General features: G+C 40.6%; 1 protein-coding gene across 5 annotated transcripts in view; it reads left to right on the top strand.

Annotated features, from left to right (window-relative positions):
• fynb (FYN proto-oncogene, Src family tyrosine kinase b) overlaps positions 1 to 25927 on the top strand; it is a 78891-nt gene that overhangs the window by 30282 nt on the left and 22682 nt on the right. For 4 of the 5 annotated variants that reach the window (XM_063496556.1, XM_063496552.1, XM_063496554.1 and 1 more), the window contains exons 3-4: positions 16899 to 17155; positions 24771 to 24867. In XM_063496556.1, coding sequence (XP_063352626.1) covers positions 16909 to 17155; positions 24771 to 24867 — 344 coding nt within the window. In that variant the 5' untranslated portion in view covers positions 16899 to 16908. Of the gene's footprint in view, positions 1 to 7983; positions 8005 to 16898; positions 17156 to 24770; positions 24868 to 25927 lie in introns of those variants that run through there. The other variant, XM_063496555.1, reaches the window with a different exon arrangement.

The raw sequence follows: 25927 nt of genomic DNA, 5'->3' as shown, positions 1-25927 counted from the left end.
GGATTCAGCAGACTGTTGCACCTTCTTCACATTTTTACATTTACAGGAAAGTGCATCACCCACTAGTTACAGTAAACATGGTTGTTTTTGTGAGTTTTGACCTTTTGTTAAATTTTCTTCTATCAAAATATTTCCTCTTGATATTAACGTGAATATCAGCTGTTAAAATACAATGGTTTCTGTTTCTCAAAGTATTACGTAGATACAAAACTATTGACATCTCACATAGATTTTAAAAAACATGTATTAGCTGGTGACAACAGAGCATGCTATGGTGTGATATAGTGAACCGCTATAATTGGGCCTTAGTGATTATAACAAGAATCAAACCATTATGGCCTGTTATCAGTTTCACCATCAGCCAAATTTGAATAGTTGTTGTATTGTTATGGTCAAAGTATTCATGAGCTAATTTGAGCAGACTGTTTCTTTTAAGGGACTTGTTTGGGATTCTCCAGAGGACTAGAACTGCTTCTGTTGTCTGATTTGTGATATTGTGGTAGCGTAGCAGGATATGGGTTTTGAATGTAAAGGAGGGTTCGAATCTGGCTTATCTCCTAAATGTACACCTCTGATGGTATGCATTACTTGAATAGTCATCTTCTAGGCAGCAGAAAGTCTGAGTGCAAGCCTCCCAACGGAGAAATGCATTGTTGATCTCCAGCAGAGGGCGCTGTATGGAGCAGCTCTTTAGTTTTAGAGCAGGTTTTAGAACACAGACTTTTTACCTATTGCCCCAAATGTGTTACAACACAGCATCTAGCTTATTAGACGAGGTCAAATAAAGAGCAAGGAAACTGTTCAACTTACCTTCCGACGTCAGACGTCTTTTATACCGCCCAATGGTCAGATGTTGAAGAGTTTGTTTTTAATTGTAGCTCAAGAAAAGTTCTTTGTTTCAGTTTATCTAATTTGTGTTTTTACTGGTGACATCTTTGTGCCATAAACCAGGAAACCTTCAGAAGTCTGTAGATCCTTTTGCCCTGAATCATTCTTTACTTACGCTGTAATATGCCCAGGATGCTCGAGGATTTCCATGATGCACTGAGCATATCTGTTTATACACCACTCTGCATTTAATCATTAGTGATTATTAATATCTGGATCGCTCTCACATCTTTTGTCATGTCTTGCTCTCCTCACTGCCCTCACCAGACGGCTCCGCTCTCAGAGCCTGGTTCTGCCGGAGGTTTCTTTTTGTCAAAAGGGAGTTCTTTCTTCCCACCGTCACCAAGCGCTTGCTCAAAGGGGGTTGTCTCATTGTGGGGGTTTTCTTTGTATTATTGTAGGGTCTTTACCTTACAATATGAAGCGCCTTGAGGCAACTGTTGTTGTGATTTGCACTAAATAAATACATTTGAATTGAACTAAACTGCATTGAATTAAACTGAATACAGCATTCCTCAGTGTGCTCAGATGTGTTGGTTGCCCATGAAGGACGAGCAGCACATTAGCCAGGTTTTATCACAGTGAATGTGTTCCATATCAGGCAAAAGCCCTTATATTGCTTCCCTGCAGTCTAAGTAAAAGCCCCTACCTCATCATCATCTGTACAACTGGTTTTCTATTAATAGCATTTGAATAGAGAGCATGACCCTGACACTGCTGGCATTTGTCGTGCTGTCTTGGATGCTGAGGACTTGGGGAAGTTGCAGCATTACGCTCTAACAATGTTTTATTTCCTCCTGTTTCCTGTTGAGAATGCAGTCAGCGCAGCAGCAGCAGCTTCAGGCTGTGCTTGCTAATGCGAGGATGTCTTGACAGCAGGGCTTTCCTGTGCAGGGCACTAGAAGTGTTGATCTGCAGAATTTCTTTCTCTGGTGCAGAGCATAGAGAACACTTTGATCACACAGAACACATTCATCTGTACATGACAGACAGTCACGGCCTGTAGACAGTCTTTTTCAAATCCTCTCTTTGGGATGTCATTGTAATAGGGTCAGGTTAGGTGGAGTGTTTGTTTCTACTTCCTATGTGTCCAATTTATCATCATTACTGCAAAAATAACCTCTTAACCTCCAGCAGGTCACCAGAAAGCCACTTACAGGAGAGATTTAGGGATGTTCGAAGTTTAGCAGTCATGTAGATATGGTGACAGAACATTTATTTAAGATATGAACATTATATTTTATATACAGGACACAGACTCAAATGTTAGGATGGTTGCAGAATATCCTACTAATGTTTCAATTCCATTATGTTAGCATAATTATGTTATGTTAGCCATTGCAAACATTGCAGCCTGGTGTACAAAACGTGACCTGACAATGGCAGTGCTAGATGTATCAAACAAAAAGGTAGCATGCAGTTTAGGATGATGTAAGAAGGATGATATTTTGGATGTTTTTACTGTCAACTGAAGTCTTTGGACAGATCTGGAGATTAGGTGATTTGCTAAATTGGAAGTATTTCCTTCCTTATTCCAAAAAAAACCCATAATGCCTTTTGAGAATCAGTTGTCATCCCTGGGTCCCCCTTAAACACAAAGTACTTCCATACGCTGCCATTCCTATCAATGAGTCAGAGCAGCACTATCGTAGCAGCTGCATGAGTAGCCATCTTCCACGTGTAATTGTTACTATGCCATCTGTAGTTTTTTGTGCTTGTGGTCTTCCCTCTTCTTCTTCTTCTTCTTCTTCAGTATGTAAAGCAAGATTAGAAGACTTGTGTCCTTAGTACATGTTGTACATTAGCAATGGTATCTACAGTACCAAAGAAAAAGTGCCTTTGCTTTTTACATTTTTTAAAGTATCAGTTCTCGTGATGTAGGAGTAAAGTTAGGCTGCATTGTGACTTTGATTAGTAGTAGAAGCTATCAACTTTTTTCTTTTCTTAATTTGTATTTTACAGGAAGGGTTATGATTGGACTCACATACTTTGAATCTATCTATTCTCCTTTCCTTCTCCATATTTTTATTGTTAGACTCTACTTTGCATAATTCACAGTTAAAATGTGTAGTTATTTCATACTGGGGATTGATGTAGCCCCTTTCTTCATCACTGGCCTCAAACTACTTAGATCACTTATGATACACAACCACTGCCAAAAATAAAAAGTTTGCACTCATGGGAAGATTTGCTCATGGGTCTATCTTAATAATGAACTTCAAGTGTGTGTTCTAAGGACATCGCTGACATGCTGACCAACTACCCCGACCTGCAATTACTGTTACTGAAAAACGATCCTTTAGCCAAGATGGACATTTTAATGCCCCATGAGAGAGTTGGTGTTAGTACTCAATGTTGTGTTCCACGTTCCACCTCATGTAAACATGTGATGCGAATGACAATAAAGCTCCTTGAATCCTTGAATATATATATATATATATATATATATATATATATATATATATATATATATATATATATATATATATATATATATATGTTAGAGGTGCAACGATACACAAAATTCACAGTTCGGTTCGGTTCGATACTTTGGTGTCACGGTTCGATATTTTTTCAATACAAAAAGATTTTCATGACTTTTTAATTTGTCATTTATTAAAATTATAAATATATATTTTAACTCAAAAGTACAGTTTTTAAATTTAATGTTGCTGAAACAACAAAATAATAATAAAAAAAATCTATCTGATCGAGAAATCACTCATCTTTGGAAAAGAGAGTTTATTACAGAGAAATGGCTCTTTCCAAAATAAAAGCTATACTATACCCTTCTTCTGGGCTATATTCTCAGCAGCATATTAAACATATCAGGTCCCCATAAGGAGAATCATGTGCTAACGGCTGTCTAAATGACTCGGGTAAAGTTTGTAGCATGCGTGCTTGTTGTTTTTGTCTGCTTCCACTTGTCTTTGCACTAGGATGATGTCGCGTAAATGTGCAGTCATATTCGTTGTGTTCCCACTAGTGCTGTCAGCATTAATCTCGTTAAAATGACATTAACGCCATAACGCGGCAAATCTCCGTTAACGAGTTACCGCGGATCGCCCCGTGCGTGGGGCTTGACGGCGTCAACACGTTAACGAGCAAACTGCGCTAACGCACTAGTTCCCACCAATTGAGCATTGCGTGGCACATCCGACATACTGTTTTACTTTTGTCCATGACATGCTTACCATCAGGGTCATACTTCACATGAAGACCAAAATAGTTCCAAAGGCCAGATCTGAATGAGGGTGGGGGAGGTTCAATTTCGGCTAGCGTTGAGGCAGTTACCATGTTGCAATGAGCTTAGCTTCTGTCTTGCTAGCTTGCGCTGCGCTCAGTGGATCTGCGCTCGACAGTGCAGCTAGGTGGAGTAGTCAAACGCAGATCCACTGAGCGCTCAACACAGACAGCATCGTCAGAAGAAAAGTTGATAAAATAAATAAAAAATTTTGTATTGTTCGATACATATGCGTACCGAACCGAAAGCACTGTATCGAACGGTTCAATATCGATACATGTATTGTTGCACCCCTAATATATGTATATTCACATGGCTCAGTCCTATCACATGATCACAAAAATATTTCTGAGGTGACAAAATCACAGTGACATTTGTGAAGTGAATGAGGAACTATGGCTTATTAAGGAGTCAGGATTTTTGGATGTTTTTCATTTTAACAGTTGTTTTCTTTACCAGATGAACTCCTATGGGAGGAAAGTAAAGCTGAAACACATATTTACATGTTAGGTTTTCTGCCTTGCTCAGTTGAATCAAAGCACTTGAATAAAACCAAAAGCTAATTGACAGTTTCCTCCAAGCAGCCGATGAATATTTCAATGAGGAGAGCAGACGTAGCATCTCGTGTTGGTGTTGATTCATTCAGGGCTCAGGGGAAGAGTGGGGGGGCTGCCAGGTCAAGTCCTGGACACAGCTGCATTATTAACAGAAGGTCAGCTGTCAGCACGTCTGCAGGGTTCACATCAAGCAGCTCCCTGTGTTTCTGAGCCTGCGGCTGGGATGTTTGTAACCTTGTAGGCCATTTAATGAAGGTTCATGAACTTTCTCTCATAGCCTCCACATTTTTTTTCTTGTTCAATAAAGCAGAGACAGACCACAAGGAGCACATAACACAGAGCATCTGGAACAAGTTTTATTACTGAACCATAAAAACACATATAAGATGCAGTGTTGTGAGTGAGCAGCTGGGACTATTGAGATGAATAAATTATAGGGTTGTAATAAAATAAGGGATTTTACACATTCATATTCTCTAAAATACTTAAATTACACACCTATATATCTGGTTAATAGGAACAAAAGCCCAAGATTTTTCTTGCGATCCACAGATCAGTGGATGAATCACTTGCTGTTAAAGTTGCTGTTCAGTGTTTGTAGGTTCAGCTCCTACCTGAAGACACAGCATGTCTGGAGCAAAATAATCGTTTTCTAACAAAGTCTAAGAGTTCTGTCTCCACCCTGGAGGATCACAAGGTGTCGACTGTCATCTTCTTCCAGCTCTTCATCACTGTCGGTGCTTCTGACGCTGAGCCGCCCTGACACAATGGTGTCACGGCGTGCCCCACCCAGCCTGGGTTATGCTGACAGGAGTAGGGGGGACAGAGACACGTACCTTTTTCCACAATGTGGAGAGTGCTGGGAGAGATGCAGTTGAGGCCTGTGTTGTTGTGATCTACACTCACCCACCAGGAAGGGATGCAGACAAACATGTTGCGTCTCAGCTCTCTCCCAGCAGAGGCAGGAGGAAGGCTTATTCTTGCTTTGACAGCTCACAGCTCATAATCCCAACCAGAGCGGAGATACTGCACCCTGAAATGAACCACGAAGCAGTGCATTTTATCCTCTATGGCGGTATCCTGTTCAGGCTGAGGAGCTCACAAGATAGAGTCAGATTTTTAATGAAGGGGGGTTGGGGCATCCTCTGGAAGACCTCCTACAGAGACAAAGTGCCGCTGAGCACACGATTATGAAGCCCTTTGCTTTCCAGACTCTGCTCCACCCAACCTCTTTAAAATAAACTGAAGCCAAACCGCTGCATGACTACTTACTTAAGGGCAAAATGGAGAGTTTACCTCTTTAAATGGGGAAGCTAGTAGCAGCTGCACATGCCAAGTGAAAATATATTTTCACATTTCCTGCCTTGCTTTGTTCCTGGGTCGTTAATCAGGGCCTGTAGTCATAACCGAGTCATTGCCAGCTAAAAGTAGCTTTCTCCACGTGTTCCTTTTGAAACCCGACCAGCTGAAGTGTCTTTGGTCACTTGTGTGTATTTTTCCTTTGCTACCCTGGTTCCTTAGAAAACGGAGCCTGCTCTGTGTGAAATGGTTTGGTCGGCCTGGCAGAGGCCACCCTCTAAGCAGCAGGATTAGCTGGGGGAGGAAAGGACCGCAGATGCTGCAGCAGTGCTGTTGTGTCAGCATTGATTCCTCTGTGATGTGGCAGGTGACCTCAGTGAACCCACAGCTGAATAAGGACTACCAAGCTCCAAGCCACACAGTCATGGTGATTTTTAAGTCCATCATCTGACTGTAAAACTTGATTGTCAAATTAGAGTGGGATTAATTCCATTTTTTTACTCCTATTAAACAAATGTATCTTTAGCAAGGTTAGATTATTATTTTACCGACGATCCAGATCAAATAAAAGCAAATATAAAGACTAGAATGCAAAGTTGACATAATTTAAAAAAAAAAAAAAACCCATAAGTAAATTATTGAATAAATACACTATTTTTTTTTTATCTCAATTATTCAGAATTTAATGTATATACATACAGGATAATTAATATATAGGTAAGTTAATACAGAAGCAAATTAAACTGAAATGATTAGTGTGAGGTTTTCAGGAATGAAATAATTACCAGATGAAAGAATATCAACTAAAAAAAGATTTTTGGTGCAGTACATTTAAAAAAAACAAATGTTGATTGAGTTTTCATTTACTGATTTATTTTGATTCTGGCAATTTTGGGGTCGCTGCATTTACAGGTCCAAATTCTTTTTAAATTAAAGTGCGACATTTTGCTCCAATGGCTAATTTATTTTTCTTAACCTGACCTTTTCAGTAACCCTTTTCAGTATTGCGGCTGTTAAATAACTGATAAACTCTCTAAGGTTGCCGAGCATTCAGCCAGGCTATTCTTAGATCCTCGCCAGTGAACAGTGTTTCACAGCTTCACACAGTGCTGTGCAGAGTAAAAGCAGAGCGACTGGACGCTGAGGCTGCGTAAATATTATCGTTGAACTGTTGATTCAAGTGTAGTGACCTGGCTTCTTAAATCGGGAGGCTGCTCACATGTTTATGCCCGATAGGTTGCATTTGGTAATCTGCAGCTGTAGTGAGAAGCAGGTTGTGGGGTGTACTCTTATAGTTGGTGTACATATCAGTAAATCAGACAGGAAGCAATGGAGTGAGGCCTGTGAGTACATCCTTCCATCTGTCTGTGTGTGAGCGACTGACCTTGACCAGCACAGACATCCTCCCTCACACAGGGCGCTGCACGACAGCGGTTGGACGGCACGCTGCGAGGGCAGAGACAAGGCTTTCCCCCAGCAGAGACGGGCGCAGCATGTGACACCCCGAGCCCATCATTAGCCTGCTCCTTTGTCAAGCCCCTGCACCCACGTATATTTTCCTCTCTTTCTGTCTATCCATTTCAGCACTCACCACCTTCTTTTCCACCCCCCTGTCGACTCACTCCTTCACTTCAGCTCCGTCTCACACTTGCCTCCCCGATCTTCCTCCAGTGGTTGAGCCACCGTTCTTCCTCCTTTGCTTCATGCCCTCCTTCCGGGCCCCGTAATCATTTTCTTCTGCATTATTACTCCATGCCAACCTCTGATTCTCTGTCTCTCTAATTCAGGGCACAGATGATGTGAAGTGGACATTTATTTTGTGATGTGTCGTCTGTTCTACAACTGTGAGAAACGAAACATTTGGTTAAATGATCAGTGGCCAACCTGTGCAAGCTGCAGAAAAAGGTGGTGCGAGCAGCTTCGTGTTGGGACTTCGTATTACTTGGGCAGTGTCAGATAGCTGTCACGGACACCTCCTACATTTTGGACTTTCTGGGTCTCTCTGTTCCCTCAAAGGTCAGCATTGTCAAGGGAGCTTATAAATGAATTTGCATGAAATTGCACGCTGTATTAATGCACATGAACTGATGTTTTTAACAGGGGGCAGAAAAATAGCTCATGCAAATACACTTTAATTTGACTTTTATTGTTGCTCGCTGTGCGATTTCTATATAAACTGTAGGTCAGATTAGAGAGTTTACACTAACTCTCCTGAGCATATTTTTGCCTTTATTTAACCACAGCAGGCAGGAAATATTAGGGTGCGATTGCAGTCAGAGTCAGCTTTAAGTATGAGCTTATGTTATGTTAAATATTTACACCATATATAAATGACAATTATTTTATAGCCTGATGTTTCTAATTAGGCCGTTGCCATCTTCATGTTTTGATGCTAGAAGTAACGAGTGAGAGATCAATGGGAAAGTGCTGTGCACTCCTGTACAGTTTGACAATAGCAAGGTTGCCACACACTAAATCATACCCTGCTTTATCATGATTATCCATCTGACTCTAAATCGTATGATAAAATCCATAGTGACCTTCAGTAGTATTAAAGAAGAGTATAAAAGTAGCGATTGAGATCCTAATCCATTAGTAAAATGGGAATAGTGAGGTTATAAATTAAATGAGACTGACTTTTATACAAGAATGACTTCTTTTTTGTAACTAGTTGCCCCTTGTTGGCTAATAGAAAGAACACAAGGTTTGGCTCTACTTATTGAATGCTTACATCCCCGTCCTATATAAATTATGTTTGGAATACGAATTAAGAGAAATAAAAGTAATAGTTCAGTCATTCTTGGAGGTAACTCCAGTTCCTTGAGTGTCGTGGGCACTTTTACCTTTATCAACTCCTTCACAAGTCATCATTAAAACAGAGTGACTTCTCCTTGTTGTTCTCCCTTAAACAGTGAGTAAGTACAGGAGCTGGCGTTCTTGCTCTGGAGAAGTCACCACTTTCCTTTCTTCTCAATCATTAGTCTAGACAGTCTCACCAGGATCTGACCTAAGCCCTTCAGTGTTCAAGGGGAAGGAAAAAGCCTTCCCTCAGGGGTTAATGTAACATTGTGTCCTCCAGCTCCATCTACTTCAACCACTCAGAGCCTTCTCCCTCCTCTCCTGATTTTAATGAACCTCAATCCATCACCTCCCCATCAAATATGAATGCAGTCAGGGAGCGCTGCCTTCAATGGATGCCTCCAAACACAGTGACATACCTTCAGGCCTGCACAGCCATCCAATGAATTATTTACCCAAGCGCACGGTTGGTCGTGCCTCTGGTCAAAGCCCCCAGTGCCCTCCTTTATCCCCCCATCTTTTCTTTAACAGGAATCATATTTCACACCAAGTTAATCTATATTCATTCCTTTAACTCCTTTAATGATGCTCTTCACATCTTTAGGTGCTTTAGGTCTTTGGCTCCAATTAAAGAGCCTAATGAATTTTGACCATCCAATGAATAGCCTTTTGCGTTAACTAATTATAGATCCAACTCCACTACTGGTCATGTTCTGCTCTGTAATTGGATTTTCACCAAGAGTTTATTGATTTCATGTTGAATAAGGATGAAATATAGAAGGGGTGCTTAGCCTGATGTGTAGCATGCGAGGACGTGGAGAACTGTATTGCTTTCTTGTAAAGATTCATTTTAAAGGCAAATAATTCACGTTGAATAAACAAATTTTAGAGGCATTTTGCAGAAGTGCCTAGTGTTGGTGGTGGGCAGTGATTAGGCACCTCTATAGCAGCTCCTGCTTCACTCTGGGTGAGGAGAAGAAAGACTGCAGGGAATAAACAGCAAAACAGCCCCTACGGCAAGCAGGTGGCTTTTTTTTTCTGTGGAGGAGGAATAATTAATCAGTGGAGAGGGCAGTGTGAAAAGGAGGGAAGGAAGTGGAAAAGAAAGAGATGAAAGGGACTTCAGTTCAAAGACAGCAGTCAGTGATGAGCACTCAGTGGGCCTGCAGCAGGCTATGGAGGAAGGCCCCAGACAAACAGGGCTGTCTTTGGAGGAACGCAGAGTACATTCAGCATGGAACCAGCAATCCGATTGCATCAGTGATTGGTCTAATTGATTTGAGTTTTAAGAAAAGCAGAATAATTGCATTGTGGCCTAAAAATATTTTTAACATAAACAAAGTTTCATAGCTGCTCGATAACAATAATGAGGGAATATTGTTTAAAGAAGTGAAGGTACCCTCGGAATAGGATAAAAAAAAAGTAATCTATAACAAGGAGAACTGAAGATCTTGTTGAAGCTCATTTTTAACTGACACGTTACAAAGACTTTTTTTTCTTCTTTCATTTGTCACCACGAGCCTTGTTATGTCTGTCTGGAGCATCAAAAACTGTCAGCTACCAAACGTCTGGCATCAAACGTCTGGCCAGAGGCAGCATGCCTGCATGAAAATAATTGGCAGTTTTTTTGAACAGCTGGTAAATGAGTCATTGATCGTTAAACCTGAATGAAATGGCTGATCCCAATTAACAGCTGTTCAACCACCAACCTTTCACCCATCCACTTTCTATGGCTTATCTCAGGTTTGGTCACAGGTGCAGCAGTCCAAACCACCCTGTCGCTGGCCAGAGCTTATAGCTCTTGTGGGAGGGATACCTAGGCATTCCCAAGTCATCACAGGGACAGTGTGTCCTCTGTCTGCCCGGGGGTTCCTAAATGGTTGATAATCCCAAACACCTCAGCGAGGAGGTTTCTAGGAGGCCTTCTATCCAAATACCCAACCAACCTAGACTTTCCTTTCAACGCAGAGTAACAGCAACTCGTCTCTGAGCATTCAGATAAAACTGAGGTTACTGTACTCGGCCCCGAAAATCTTAGAAATATGGTATCTAACCAGATTCTTACTCTGTATGGCATTACCTTGGCCTCCAGTAACACTGTGAGGAACCTTGGAGTGATTTTTGACCAGGACATGTCCTTCAATGAACATATTAAACAAATATGTAGGACTGCTTTCTTCCATTTGCGCAACATCTCTAAAATTAGAAATAATAATCTCTGTCAGAGTGACGCTGAAAAGCTAGTTCATGCATTTATTACTTCTAGGCTGGACTACTGTAATTCATTATTATCAGGATGTCCTAAAAACTCCCTGAAAAGCCTTCAGTTAATCCAAAATGCTGCAGCAAGAGTACTGACAGGGACTAGGAAGAGAGAGCATATTTCTCCTGTATTGGCTTCCCTTTATTGGCTCCCTGTTAAATCCAGAATTGAATTCAAAATCCTGCTCCTCACATACAAGGTCTTAAATAATCAGGCTCCATCTTATCTCAATGACCTTGTAGTACCATATCATAATACATTTCTCTGTATGTTGTTATTGTAGGGTCTACCTTACAATATAAAGCGCCTTGAGGCAACTGTTGTTGTGATTTGGCGTTATATAAATAAAATTGAAATTGAATCTCTTGAGTAACCGAGCTCCTCACCCTGTTTCCGAGTTCCTTCGAGGAAAACCCATTTCTGACATTTGCACCTGATATACTATCGGATATATTACCAGCTGACTGCAAACATCCAATAGATTAAAAAGTTACTGCATAAAAAAGTACCCAGTGGAAATAGACAACCATTTTCCTCTGCTCTGCAGGAATCCCATAGTTTGCTATTTCAGCTACATGGGGAAAGCAACAGATAGCTAAAAAGGCCCAATGTAAGTGCCTTTTTCTTCATGTTGGGGTTGGGCAATATACCATTTTTCCACGAGATACTTATACCTGGTGGCAGACAGACATGCATAGTACTTGGCTTTGTTCTTAACAACAAGTTGGAAGTCTCAAGCCAGCTATTCAGTTTTGTGAAGTTTTTCATTGCTGTTGCTAGCTGGCTAACACATAAGCTATGGTTATCCATTATTTATAAAAGTTATTTTTCCCATATTTTAATGACTACAACAATAAACATGTTCTTAGCTTAAAACAGAGATATGATTTCTATGATTAAAATTGCTTTAATTTAATAAATTAACGTCATTTCACCCACTCGGCCTGCAAAGTTCAAATGTAAAGGATCTTTTAACATATTTAACATAAAGGTAACCTAAACAATTAAGAGGTGCCAGGGCTGCTTCTATCCCAGCAGAGTAAAGTAGAATAGAATAACAATCCTCTGACTTTACACTGTCTGTATCTTCTGCTACCACTCTGGGTGACAGCAGGGCCTTCATAGTGCTTTCATATTGCATATTAGTGTTGAGAGATGCTCTGTGTGTGCATCATTGGGTGCATTTACAAGTCTATTTTTCTCTGTGTCATCGCTCTTTATCTGCCTTTAATCAGAAGCAAAAATGTGTCAAAAGCATCGAGCTCTGTGTGACCAGCTGTAATGCTAAGCCATCCATCCTGGAATATAGACCTGATCTGTCATCATCCTTCCTCCATAGATTAGCGTTTAACAACAGGAACAGCTTTCCATCCAGCTCAGAGGGATCAATACATCGGTTTCCCTTCTATAAAATCTGATTCTGCCTCTGCCAAGTGTGGGTTATGTAGAGGGTCGGAATACACAGCAGTTGATGTTGGCTTCTGCTGGGAGCGTACGATTAGAGATGCTCTACAGTCTCGCGCTGAGCATAGTGTTGCTGCTGTTGTCACCTAGCCTTCCCTGCCTTCCCTGCGTCCTGTCACTGATCATTACATCGTCCCCTGACAGAGTCGTCATGGCGTGTGCTGGTGCACTGCTTCTTCATGCATAAGCCTTCTATTCACTCTGTCTGCTGGTTTCATAGCTGTAGCATAGGTCAGATCAAGTTCAGCCAGAGGATGAAAAGGGCATTGTCCACTCCTGATTTTCATCCTTACATAACGAAGATGTCCACACTTCGTGTTTTGTATAATACCTGGCATTATACAGTATAAAATTTCCTTTGGAATTAATAATGTATTTCTGATTCTGATTAATATGAATAATACACAATACAATACAATACAATACAGAAAGAACAAAGAGAAAACAGAACACTTTGTTTGAAAGGCATATCTTTGCCGAAGATGTTAAACACAAACCAATATTACAGTAAGATTGGTCTCTGTTCTACACCTCCACTTGCTGTGACAACCTCTGATTGTCTTGACAGGCATTTCGGCCTCTGTCTGCACTTTGGTGCCATCTGAGGGACTGGTCTATAATTATGTTGAAAGAGAATGGTCACAGTGTGTCAGTCAGCATGAGGCACCTGTTCTAAATGGTTAGTGACTGTTCTGGCATCAACAAAGAGTCGAGCCCAGGAGAGGGTAGCGCTTGGAAGCTCTCTCTTTATCACGGTGGACCGATGTAGCATCCACATCATTGCAAAAGCATATATTGAATATTCCATTTTATTTATAAAACAACTGTTTACAACAGTCTTCTTAGGCACTTTCTATTGTAAGGTAAAGGCCCAACAATATTAGGGAGAAATTAATGATATGATCCCCTGTGAGGAAGCCCCTGCGACAGTAGAGAGGAAGAAATCCCCTTTAACGGCCAAAAAAAAAGCTTAGGAAGGTGCAACCATCTTTATCATAGGAATTTCTTCCCAGGGATTACAGGTATTTTATACATAAGGTCTAAAGAGATGTTGATGCAAATGAAGGAGGTCATACTCTGAAAAACCAACATCAACCCACATAGCAAAATTGGTATGGCCCGGATCTGGCCCACACAATGTGCTTACACATGGCCCACATACCACAAAGAATGACGGCCCTGTGCTGGCACAGAACAGTTTCAGCTCTGGCCCCAGATGTCAGCCTAATGTGTACCTTAATCAAGCAATGTAATAACAACATGTGCCGGAACATAATAGTGCAAAAGTAACATGACAAAACTCTGTTCAGAGACTGAATTAACTGATTCTTATATAAGGCTTTTCTACTCTCCCGGATTACTCAAAGTGCTCTATACAACATGCCAAATTCACACACTTTCTCTAAACTGGGTGCTTCCTAACTACATTCATACACATTCACACTCTTGACATGCAGACTGGAGGAGCCAAGGATCAAACCACTAACCACTAACTTTCCGATCAGTAGGTGACCTGCGCTACCTCCTGAGTTACAGCCACCCAGTGGTACACATGAGTAAACCGTCACTACGTTTTGGATAAAGTGTACACTCACAAACCTGTCAAACCTGCGTTTGAAACGTTGGCTACCATAGCAGTATAGTATTGCAACATGGCATTTGGGTCTTTTAACTAAAATAGGAAAATAGGAACATAAACAGTGTCATCATTGCCAGACCTGGCCCACATCTGGTTGACATACACCCTGCCATGACACCAGTCAGTCAGAAGTGCCGGCTTGACACTAGATCCGGGCCAGACCTGTCTGCTATGTGGGAACACAACATCAACAACAATTTTGGACTGGGAATATCAACCATCTAATACATTCTCAAAAGTACTGGCAAGAGCGCCAAAAGGCCTGAAAGACCACAGTAGACAGATTTCTTCTTTGGTTTTGAAGGAGATGTTAAGGAGGAGATGTTAAAGGAGGTGTGTCATTGTTAAGGGCTACTGACAAAGAAATGGGATATACTTCGATGACCAACTCATAGACCTGATCTCATCCCAAAAGAGCATGATTTTTGCTTATTGAAGGCAGAACTGAAGGAAGAGGGACCAGCAAACAAGCTGCAACTGAACACGGACACAATGCCTGGTAGAGCATCTTAAGCAGGGGTGTCCAACTGCAGGCCTCAAGGGCCCGTCTCCTGCAAGTTTTAGATGTGTCCTTGATCCAACACAGCTGATTTAAATGGCTAAATTACCTCCTTAACATGTCTTGAAGTTCTCCAGAGGCCTGGTAATGAACTAATCATTTGATTCAGGTGTGTTGACCCAGGGTGATATCTAAAACCTGCAGGACACCAGTCCTTAAGGCCTTGAGTTGGACATCCCTGATCTTAAGGAAAGAAAGTGAATTTTGTAATGTCAATGGTTCTAGAGCTCAGACAGTCACTTCACTGTTTGATTTAGGCAAAGTTAATATCTAGCTGGTAGCTTGTAATTCTGTTAACTGTTAATGCTAAACAAGCAAACTAGCCAAAAATTATATGTCACTTTCAAGTTTCACGGATCAGTTTGGTCAGTTTTAACTTTTCATATCCATGAACAGTGATAGGTATAAACCTAACGGTAATCTGTCTAAGCTGTCAGAATCCAACCCTCAGTGAGATACAAGACAGGCAGTATGTAAAGCACCCTGCTATCTGAACAGCAGAAACAACATAAGCATGAAAATAAGACTGACAGTGTAAACTTGTCCTGGGGTAGAATACCAGTGGAAAGGTCATTATCAGTTCAAAGTGAAAATGGTTCATCCTCTAGGCAACATGAATGTGCTCAACAAGTTTTTTGACACTCTGTCTAAGCAGATGAGAAAATTCACATCAAATCGGGTGTGATGGTGATGCTGGCAGACACGTTGTTGAAACTGCAAGAGATTATTCTCCTAGAAAAGTTAAATATCCTCAACAGTTTTTCTTAGTCGTTGGGTATAATGGTTCATGATGTGGTTCTGTCTATCTGTGTCACAGTATCCTGTTTATCAGGGACATTATCGATTGATAAAAGACTCAGATTCCTTCCTATGATCTGTGATCCACTTGCAGGGGTGGGGAACTCTAGAGCTCAAGGGCCGGTGTCCTGCAGATTTTAGATATCACCCTGGGTCAAATGATTAGTTCATTACCTGGCCTCTGGAGAATTTCAAGACATGTTGAGGAGGTAATTTAGCCATTTGAATCAGCTGTGCTGGGTCAAGGACACATCGAAAACCTGCAGGACACCAGCTCTTGAGGCCTGGAGTTACCCACACCTGCTGTAGATCATGGATCATGGGAAGAAGAAGGGGAACCCTACACTCCTTATTTAATATTCTCTTGTCACAATTGAATAAATTAAATGCTTATCTGCAGTCACTAGAGGCAAAAGACAGAAGGAAACTAGGGTTGAAAAAGAAACAGGAAGTGAATATATATTTTCATGTAACAGGCCAGAGCTTAAGGCCTGATCGGGACTTTGTTTTCCAAGGAGAGACAAGATTTATTGCTCATTCTGTCTTATGTTCCATTCCAGGAGTCTTATATTTATATATTTTTTCCTTTAAGGAAACAATTAGATGTTTTTCATTTATTTAGGAATATACTAAATTGGGTAAGAAGGGTGAGCTGCTTTCAATACTGACCAGTCTTATTTGATCTGTCTCTTGTAAGCTAGAGGCAGGGATGCATGAACTGAGATTTATAGGTACAGAAATCTTCGAGCACATGAAAGACAGGTGAAGATTGTTACTGACTTTGATTAGGAGGCTCTGTGATAAAACTAGCGTCCAATCGCCGACTCTCTGTCCTCCCACAGCTATCCATTAAGATCGCCGAGGTGACGTTGACAGCATGGCTCTGTGCCTCCGCACCGTCAATGTGATAGGAGCTGTTTTTCTTCCTGGCCATAAAAGAGAAACACTGTTTGTGTGACTCATCCAGAGACCAAGCTGTATGTCAGGCTATGAAAAAAAGGTTCGTGTGTCTCAGACCAGAGTGCTAATCAGTGGAAGGATCTCAGCTGTAGCAAAAACGGTGTGAACTAAAACCTTTGAACAGAGCGATGGCTTCAGTTCTGTTTGTTGTGGAGTGTGGCTAAGCTCTGTTCTCCAGCTCATCCTATCGATCCATCCATCAGGTTGAAAGTATATAATTTTTATTTATTGCCTGAATTAAGGCTCTTGTAGCGTGTTTATTTCCCTTGCTCATTATTAGATTTCATTCCTTATTACTTATATAATCAATTGGATGGGTTTTTTTTTTTTGCTTAGCTGCAGTCATTTTGTTTTTAATGACCTGTCACTCCAGTCAACAGTTATTATCCAAACTCAAAAAATGCCTCTTGTTTCTGTGTCGTGAACAGATTATAGATAATGGGCTGTGTGCAATGCAAGGATAAGGAGGCAACCAAACTGACAGATGACCGAGACAACAGCATCTCCCAGGGAGCGGGCTACCGCTATGGGGCCGACCCCACGCCACAGCACTACCCCAACTTCGGGGTCACCGCCATCCCCAACTACAACAACTTCCATGCTCCTGTAGGACAGGGGATGACCGTCTTCGGGGGAGTCAGCACTTCCTCACACACGGGAACGCTGAGGACCCGTGGTGGAACAGGTAAAGGAATCACAATTCTTATTTCTGAATGTGAAAGTAATGAAACGTGATTCAATATATATATATATATATATATTAATTGCACAGTAATATACAGTATGTTTAGCATTTGCTGTAAGACCTGTCCTGATTAGGGTTTTTTCCCCTGAGCTATAAACCCTAAGCACTTGCATGTTAGCTTCAGAAAAGTAGATCCATTTCTTGAAGATCCCAGTGTAGGAAGACTAAGCAGTGCTGTCAAAATTCCCTTCTTTATATCTAATTTATATTGCCATTCTCATCTTGATGGGTTTTCCACTTTGTCACAGTACTACTGAATGTACCTGCACAGGCAGGCCAGCAGGGTACCTCGCATGTCTAAACCACTTTGACATGAAAGAGCGTTGGTACTTAAGGTTGATTTATCAATATCCAGAGCTTTACCAATTCAATTTAGTTCAATTCAATGCGATTATATTTACAAAGGGCTAAATCATAGCAACAGTCATTTCAAGGAGCTTTATATTGTAAGGTAAAGACTTTACAGTAATACAGAGAAAAAAATCCCAACAATTTAGACGGCCCTCTTTGTCCAAGCACTGGCAACGGTGGGAAGGAAGAACTCCCTTTTAACAGGAAGAAACCTCCTGTAGACCCAGGCTCAGGGAGGGACATCAATCAGCTGTAACCTGTTGGTGGTAAGGGGAGGGAGGCTGGGAAAAAAAATAACTATAAGTGATGATTAAATGCAAAGTGGTGTACAAGCGAGTGGCGAGTGCTGTGTCACTTATTGTTCTTTTGCACCTGTGTTTGAATGAACAATGTTGAGTTGGAGGTAATGTTTTGAAGAACTGTGATTTTTAATGTAATGACTTCAACGCAGAAAACAGAGAACATACGAGAACCAACATATACAACATATGATAGCATGATTATTGCTTCCAAGTAACATAGTTGTTAGGCTACAGCTTATGATGGCTGACTACACTGTACCTATGACTACCTACCGACTGTACCTACTTATATCTACGCGTTCCTTACAGCATAACTACACTGTACTTATGCCTTACATGTGTATATACCTAACGCCTTACTTATAAGGCGTATTTAGATTGTGTTGAATCTATGTAGAGCCTTCAAGAGGTCGATGCCATTGCCAGCATTCATGTTTGTGCATGACCTTGTGGTCATGGCCACATGTTTTATGTGGTGCCAACCACGACAGAAATAAGAGACTGAGACTCTATTTTTTTTCAGAGGCAAACATATTTTTCCCTCAAGTGTTTTGCCTTCCTACATTCCTTCATGTCTATCCTGATATATAAACTCAACACAGGAGTGTAGCTGGAAATGCACAAGAGGAATCAGCAGCCTTGGACCGGCCACTCATAGCTACAGCGTAACTTTGTCACAGATGTATACATCTCCTGTTGCGCCTTGACTGTTTTTATCTGTGCTGTACCTACACCTTACCTTACCTACACTGTACCAGTGGCGTACTTACACTACACCTGTGCTTTATCTACGCACAAAAGGTTTAGGTTCAGTGTTAAATTATAAATGAAGCGTTAGTTATTTCCTTTCATCTCCGTACAGTCATAAACCCTCCATTAATTATCAAATCTTTTATTAAAACATTTTTTCATGTGCTCTAAAACTTTGCCCTAAATTTGTGATTAAACACAGTGCTGGTATGCCAATTTACCCTGCAAAGGAAACTGACTGAAGTTTCTAGTATGCCTGTCGACAGGTATTAGTGTTGTTGTTGGATGCTGTAGTGTTCCAGCTAAGATCGTGGCAGAACATGACGGTGTTGTCGTAGGCTTCTGAGGACTCAAACACAGAGACAATAACCTTTTCGTGTATCACAAGTTTATCACGGGTTACATCATGGACAGCTGTGATCTTATTAGTTGCAAATTGGAAGGTCAACGGCAAACAAATTCAGAGTTGAAGCTAATTGAACTTTTACAACAGTGAGGTATAAAATCCAACGGTGCTTCAGACTTTAGGATCCCAACAAATATGACTGCAATGTCTCTCTTAAGTGTTAAAAAGCATTTAGTTATATTTTATAAGTTATATTTTCTAAATTCTAAAAGCACAGTAACAGGGAAGACAAAAGTCGTCCCTTTCACTGTGGGTTGAAAACGCTTCCCTTGGCCACCATAATCTCCATGAATTGTGTCTTTTGAACTTCTTTGTGTCATTAACATTAACAAGTGGGAAAGAATACCACTTTCCCACTGCAGTTCTGCCATGAGGATGCCATCAGACAATTCAAGTTCATTTGAAGCGTATCAAGACTTTGATGACTCTGCTCACAACAGCCAGTTTTGATCCCTGGACTTGGATGATAATAGAATGGGAAAACAAAGAGTAGAGCTTGCCTGTCACCACTGCTGTGACATACGGCAAAAAACCCTTTATATTCAGCTTCTTTTGCAGATCTGCTCAGTGGCAAACAGATTAGACTGTGTTTGTAGTTGTTAGTTACCATTTGGGAATAGTGTGACATATAAAAAGAGCAACTCTCTTAGGAAAATTACCCCTTAGAAAATCACTGCAGAAGAGAAACAGAAAATTGGTCATATCCTTGTTCCATCTTTGCTTTCGCATCTGAGCAGTCCTGTCATGTGAAGTGTGAGGACAATGCTGCTGAGAGACAAATGGTATTTTGCAAACAAGCAACATAGAGGGAGTAAATAACAAATTTCTTGGAGAAAATACTCTTTATTGCTTGACAGAAGACGGGAAGGATTTCCATCACAGCCTGAAGTGTGAGTGTTAGTTCTTTTTATTTCAGTCCCACACAATTAAGGTGCTGACTGGGCCTAGTGATAGTGTTGTGATCACAGCCAACCACAGGCATACGCCTCCATATGCAAAAGCAAACTACGAGTGGTTTCTCTTGCTGTTAAAGACTTCCCATAACATCCCAAAAACCTCGACAGTCCGACCCCAGGCCGGCCATGTCAGGAATGTCCGACTGGCATTAGCACCGGCCTTTGTGTGCCGGTTTCATTGTTTAGGTAGGGAATATTCCTACTCAGGATATCCTTTGTGTTTGACTGAGCCCAGGCTGCTATGCAGAGGAACTCTGCATTTCCACTCAACTTAGCAGAACACTCCCTGAAAGTGTGGATTATTTTTCTGCTCTGTATAATCCAAATCCACACGGTGATAGAGAAGCAGAAAGGGGTTTAGCTCTTTAATTGTCTCCTGGTGGGAGAAATTTGGATGTAAGCCGGCCTTCTCTTTAAAGCCTTGTTATAACGCAGCTGCCTAGCTCATTCTCCTCAGCCCCAGTCACCCCCTTCAGTGGAGCTGGTATCTGAAATCTTATTGATTAGTTGATCTTTTGCTGATGTCATTCTCCCCAAATGGAAACTTTCGGCTAGTCCCATGGCCTTATGTAACTAATTGAGTGGCATCGCAACAGACAACTCTGATCGATAAACTAGTTTATAGTTGGAGCTCACCTCTGCTGACCTAATGGAACATTCAAACACCGCAAACAGCTGTTCTGCCTTGAAGGTTTTGTTGATGTTGTTCGGTTGGAGAACTCGAGTGTTTCAATCAAACACTCTTTTTAACGGTCTCCTCTCACATCTGTGTTGGTTATCACATGAGTAGCAGCAGGTCCTCTTTATCTGCAGTTCCATCACCCAGAGCGCCACAACAAGCCTCTTCATATCACTGCTGCCTCCTGACAAAGAATCCGTTTGATGAGACTCTGATGAGAAATTACTTGAATTATCAAGCCGGTGTAAGTGGACTCTAAAGAATTGCCCGTTCAGCTTTCATATGTCAAACACTCCACAGCATCAAACAGCTGCTGTCGTCTCAGACCTGAGACCTGTTACGAGGCGAGACAAATGGAGCGAAACTAAAATTGGATTTCCGAGCTGTTAAAAGATAATATTTGATTTTGGGTCTTATTTTCATAACTGGAGCCATCATTTGTTATTGATAATATAATTACAGTTACAGTTGATGAAATGGTGGAAGAAAGATGAGCATCCAGATAATCAGAGAAGTTTTTGTTTGTCGTTAAGATAAATTCCAGTTCAAAGACCAACTTTCTTGTTCAACTTTCAGGAGCTTTGTGTGCATGCGTATGGTAAAGTATGGCTGTTTACATGTTCTTGTCTGCACTTTAACCTCCCATAAGAGGTAGTTCTGTCATCTCAGTAGTTTTTTAATTGGCGAAAGACAATCATTCAAATAGCATTAAAAAATGGTCTGTTTGATATTATCTATTTGCCAGTCTATCAGTATCAGTAATAGCCATTAAATAAAAAAAGAAGAAATAAGAAACACCCTTCAACTATGTTATGTGTGTTAACGTTGCATAGCTTGTCCACCAGAGGGCTTCCTTGTTGGTGGCATATGTGTTTGGAACAATAAAGAACTACACTTAACTTTATGTTTTATGTGTTTCAAGAAAAAAGAACATCCGCCAATATGTTGAAATTAATAAAATATCACGCTCTGTAAATGACATTATATATATCCACTAAAAAGTCAGCAGAAAACTATTTTCTTTTAAATAACTTACCAGAACTATATTTTTGCTTTTTCTCTACATATCTACGTGAAGCATGTTCGCCTAATATTGAAAGAGGAAAACTTTCCATCAGTGTATTTCACAAAGTAGTTACCAACTTGCCATATTATGCCACTCGCATGTGTGTTCAACTGTGCTCCAGATGGTGCAATCGAGCTAGAGTTACTTTTCTGTACAAATTATGGGGTTATTTGTAAATTACCTCAAGTATCATTTTCTGCTTACCAAAAAATGGGTAAACTCAGCAAATATCAAAGCATTATATACCCACATTAATAGATGTAGAATGGGCCAATAGCAGCTAATGATATCAGCAGGTTAGGAGGAGGTAACTGTTTAATCTGTTTTATCTGTCGTAAAATGTTATAGAAAATACAAACACAGCTAGATTACAGATTCTGTCATGTAAAGCCTGTTATAAAAATGATGTTTCGACCTTTCAGATGTTACTGTTAATAACTTTAGATTTCGAAGTTGTATCTGTTATAAGTAACATTACAAATACAGTGTAAAGACAATTGGATCAGTGTAGAAGAGTAAGGGTTTCACACTGTATTAATAAGTACTCATATTGTATAAGCAGGTTGTTTTGCTCTCACTTATCCAAGTCGTTGCATTCATTTGACTCAGTCCCAGTCAGTAGAATCGTTATTTGGACATTGAGAGCATTACATAACTGCTTTAGTTTCACACATTGCGAGGTTTTCCAGTTGAACTTTCCACAACACCTGCCTTGTTGTCAGGATTATTGCAGTTTGGTGTGACAAACAGAGAAGCAGAAAGGCATTCGAGATTTGTTCATAAAAGTCACTTTGTAATGGCTTTTGAAAGGGAACACAACAACTTCTGCTCTATTTCAGCCAGCTTGATGTTTTCAGTCTTGTCTGTGTGGAGTCGTTGAGATAATGCTGGCATGGCTGAAAAGGTTTTGCAGGCCACTGGTCTTTATCTCGAGTTTTAGCCAGTCTGATGGGAGTCAGGCTGGATTGAAGTAAGTCCATATTCAAGCTTCTGTCACTGGACAATTCAATGTCGAACCTTTGGCTGCCCTGCTGCTACATTCACATTACTGTCAGCTTTATCTAATTCAAGTGGTGGATTTGCTTTAGGCGAGCAGAAGCTCTGGCTTGTAAGGTCAATTTTGAACTTTTGCCAACACTTTGAAACTATCTTGTAGCAGTTTTAGCAGTTCTGTGTGGGTTTTAGCTTCAATTAAAGGTAAGAAAAGATCACTCCATGTCACAATGTTGCCAGAATTTGACTGAGCCAGTGTTTAGACTAAAATGCCTTTTTGATTGTTTCTTCTATTGCTTTTTTATTACTGTATCATGTATGTTTGAATTTCTTTCTTCCTTACACTCTCTTTTGTATTGTTGACCTTCTGTTATCCAATAACATATTCTATAATAAGCTGAAACTAGAACATTTGTTACAAGACAGCAATAAAAAGGTGTGTAAGGGTCAGAAAACAGTGCTGAGAGAGATATTTAAAGGATACTGTTCTTTCTTACTTCTGTGATAAGAGGTAAATTAACAAAACTGGTGGAGGAGAATATTGATTCTGCAAAGGTTAGTCTACAAATATAAAGCATATAGTGTCACAGAGTAAACGTGATCTGTATGATTAAGACTAGCTGGTTTGTTTAGGGAAAAAGGACTAAAAGCCTTCCCGAATCCTTAAAAAGATGACAATGACAAAGACAATAATCTAAAAATAAGGACTTAACTGGTAAATCAGGCCTTCAAATATTCAGAATGCTAAGACCTGAGAAGCAGGAATCAACAGCTATAGCTTTTTTTCTAACATTACAATTTAAAATTACAATCTCAAAATATTGCTCAAGGGTTTCGATCCTGGCACAGAAGGAATCAAATCAGTGAAAAACAGCAATTCCAGGTCAAGCAGCTCTAACATATTAGCCTAAATTGATAGCCTACATACAAGATTTCCTTGGTGACGAGGACATGAGCGAGCCTGCAATGAACTACATGAACCAAATATTATTGCTTTGTCAAATTGCTTAACCATAGTGGCATTAACAAAGGTATTAGAAGGTCATAAATATAACTTGTGGTAAACTGCAGGAAGCTGGTGGATTTAGTTTGTGTCTGACGTGTCGGTTTGATGGTTTGAAACCATTATAAAACAAGGTTTCTAATATGTGATATTTCAATGTTTATGTTTTGTATTATCTTTCAGATGATCCGGTATTCATATCCACCACTCACCATGATTGTACAGAAACTGAACTTGTATCTTTTTAGCTCGTTTCTGTCTGTTTCTGATTTAGTCATTGGACTTCAACCCAGTGCAATCGATCAATGTCTCTCTGGAAAGATGGACTGTGCTGTTATCCATCGCTCTTTCCAATTTAGCCATGGTTGACAGCATCGTATCTCCTCCTTGATCTTCTTTCAAGAATCTTCAGCATTTTGTGGTTATCGGTGAAATAAATGCTGCAAAGGGAATTAAGGGCTAAACATTCTGACAGTCTATCCTCAAAGACCACTTGATTATATACACAGAAAGTGACGGCAGTACTTGTGTGTAGAAGGAGTCTCATCAACACTGAACATGTTAAAGAGGGTTTGGATTATGACTATGTTAGAAAAAGCTTTGAACGGACATTGCCGAGCTACAACAGAACCTATCCTAGTGTATGTACAGTCAATTTCTGCTACCTAAGGCTAAACAGTTCCAGTTCCAACTGCCAACCAAAAAATATTTTTAATATATTTTAAGAACCTCCTTAGTAGCATACAATAGTATACAATCAATCAAATAGTTCCATTTTTTCTGCTTTTGTCTTCAACCATTCGGCTGAAGTTCTTGTACAAGATGTTTAATTTTTACCTTCTAGGAGTTGCATCTAAAAAGTAATCTTGTTCTGATTTTAAAAGTTTTAAAAGATCTGCTACCATACAATGTACTTCACACATTTGTTCCTATATCCTCACTGTGAAGGAGCTGCTGTTGCAGCTCATTTCAGTTCAGAGTGTAATTTTAAACTTGATTTTCTTGCTAATCCTCCTAGCGCTGACACTATGGTTTGGTCCCTCCTGCAGGAGTCACCCTCTTTGTGGCACTTTATGACTACGAGGCACGGACAGAAGATGACCTCAGCTTCAAGAAGGGAGAGAGGTTCCAGATTATCAACAGCACGTAAGTTGCAGCTGCTTATCAGTCTGTCCACACTCAGGAGAAATGCAAGTCTACGAGAAGATGGCGCTAGCTACTTGGAGAGGCGCAGACAAGTTTTCAGATGAGTCGAAAGTGGCAGCTTGTACACGAAAAAGAAATGTTTTGGTTTCATTATGTAGAGCAGGAAAGAGCCCAAAATAAGCCTGCTTTACTGCTTCAGTTTGTGAATCTATAAAAACCATAAAAGCTGTATTCTGCTCTGGCAACCTCAGTGTTGAAAACTCAATTATTCAAACCATGAAATAAGACCCAAGACCACAGTAGCTGGTTGAGAAAGCCAGAATTGGCAGCAGCTTTTCATAGGCTATGGCATTAAAGGGTGCAGAGCCTTTCACATGAGGTAAAAGTGGTGGCTTGAACAAGCAATATGACAATCATGATTTTACAGAGGGTGGAGCAGGATCTCCAACCAGCAGTGATGAGTGTAGTGTAACTTCAAGACTTCCTTCTGAACAGGAAGTGCCTAGGTTACACCCACAGTCATGTTGGCTTGCCTTTCTGCCAGTCAGCAGAACTGCAGCAAAGTGTGTGTGTGTGTGTGTGTGTGTGTGTGTGTGTGTGTGTGTGTGTGTGTGTGTGTGTGTGTGTGTGTGTGTGTGTGTGTGTGTGTGTGTGTGTGTGTGTGAGACTGAACGAGAAGAGAGCCACAATTATCTGCCAGCTCTTTAACTATCCTTGATGGTTTTCATTGTCTTTGTGTCTGCATCCGGCTGCATCTCAGCCTGCCTCTGTTTGTTTGGGTTCCTGCAGCAGTGCGCTGACATTTGAGGAGAGCATGAACACTGCTGGGACTGCGCTCTGACCCTGTTCTCCTTCACATTTCATTGTAATAAGGTTGCTCAGTACATGTGCAGAATAGCACTGCAGAGGGGACCCATATAGTTTCAGAATTAAACAGTAGGCTGTAAGTGTCGCTGTTAGTTTTGTGATTTCTAAGCACATGAACACAGTGGAGTGACAGTATTATGTTGCTGGTATATTGCTACTGGATTTCAAAATTGAATATTTATTTTTCAGAGAG

This window comes from Pelmatolapia mariae, linkage group LG15 (genome assembly GCF_036321145.2).
Source record: "Pelmatolapia mariae isolate MD_Pm_ZW linkage group LG15, Pm_UMD_F_2, whole genome shotgun sequence".
In the NCBI taxonomy this organism is placed as follows: Eukaryota; Metazoa; Chordata; class Actinopteri; order Cichliformes; family Cichlidae; genus Pelmatolapia; species Pelmatolapia mariae.
Note: the sequence above shows the minus strand (reverse complement) of the source record. Positions and strands in the feature narration are given on the sequence as shown.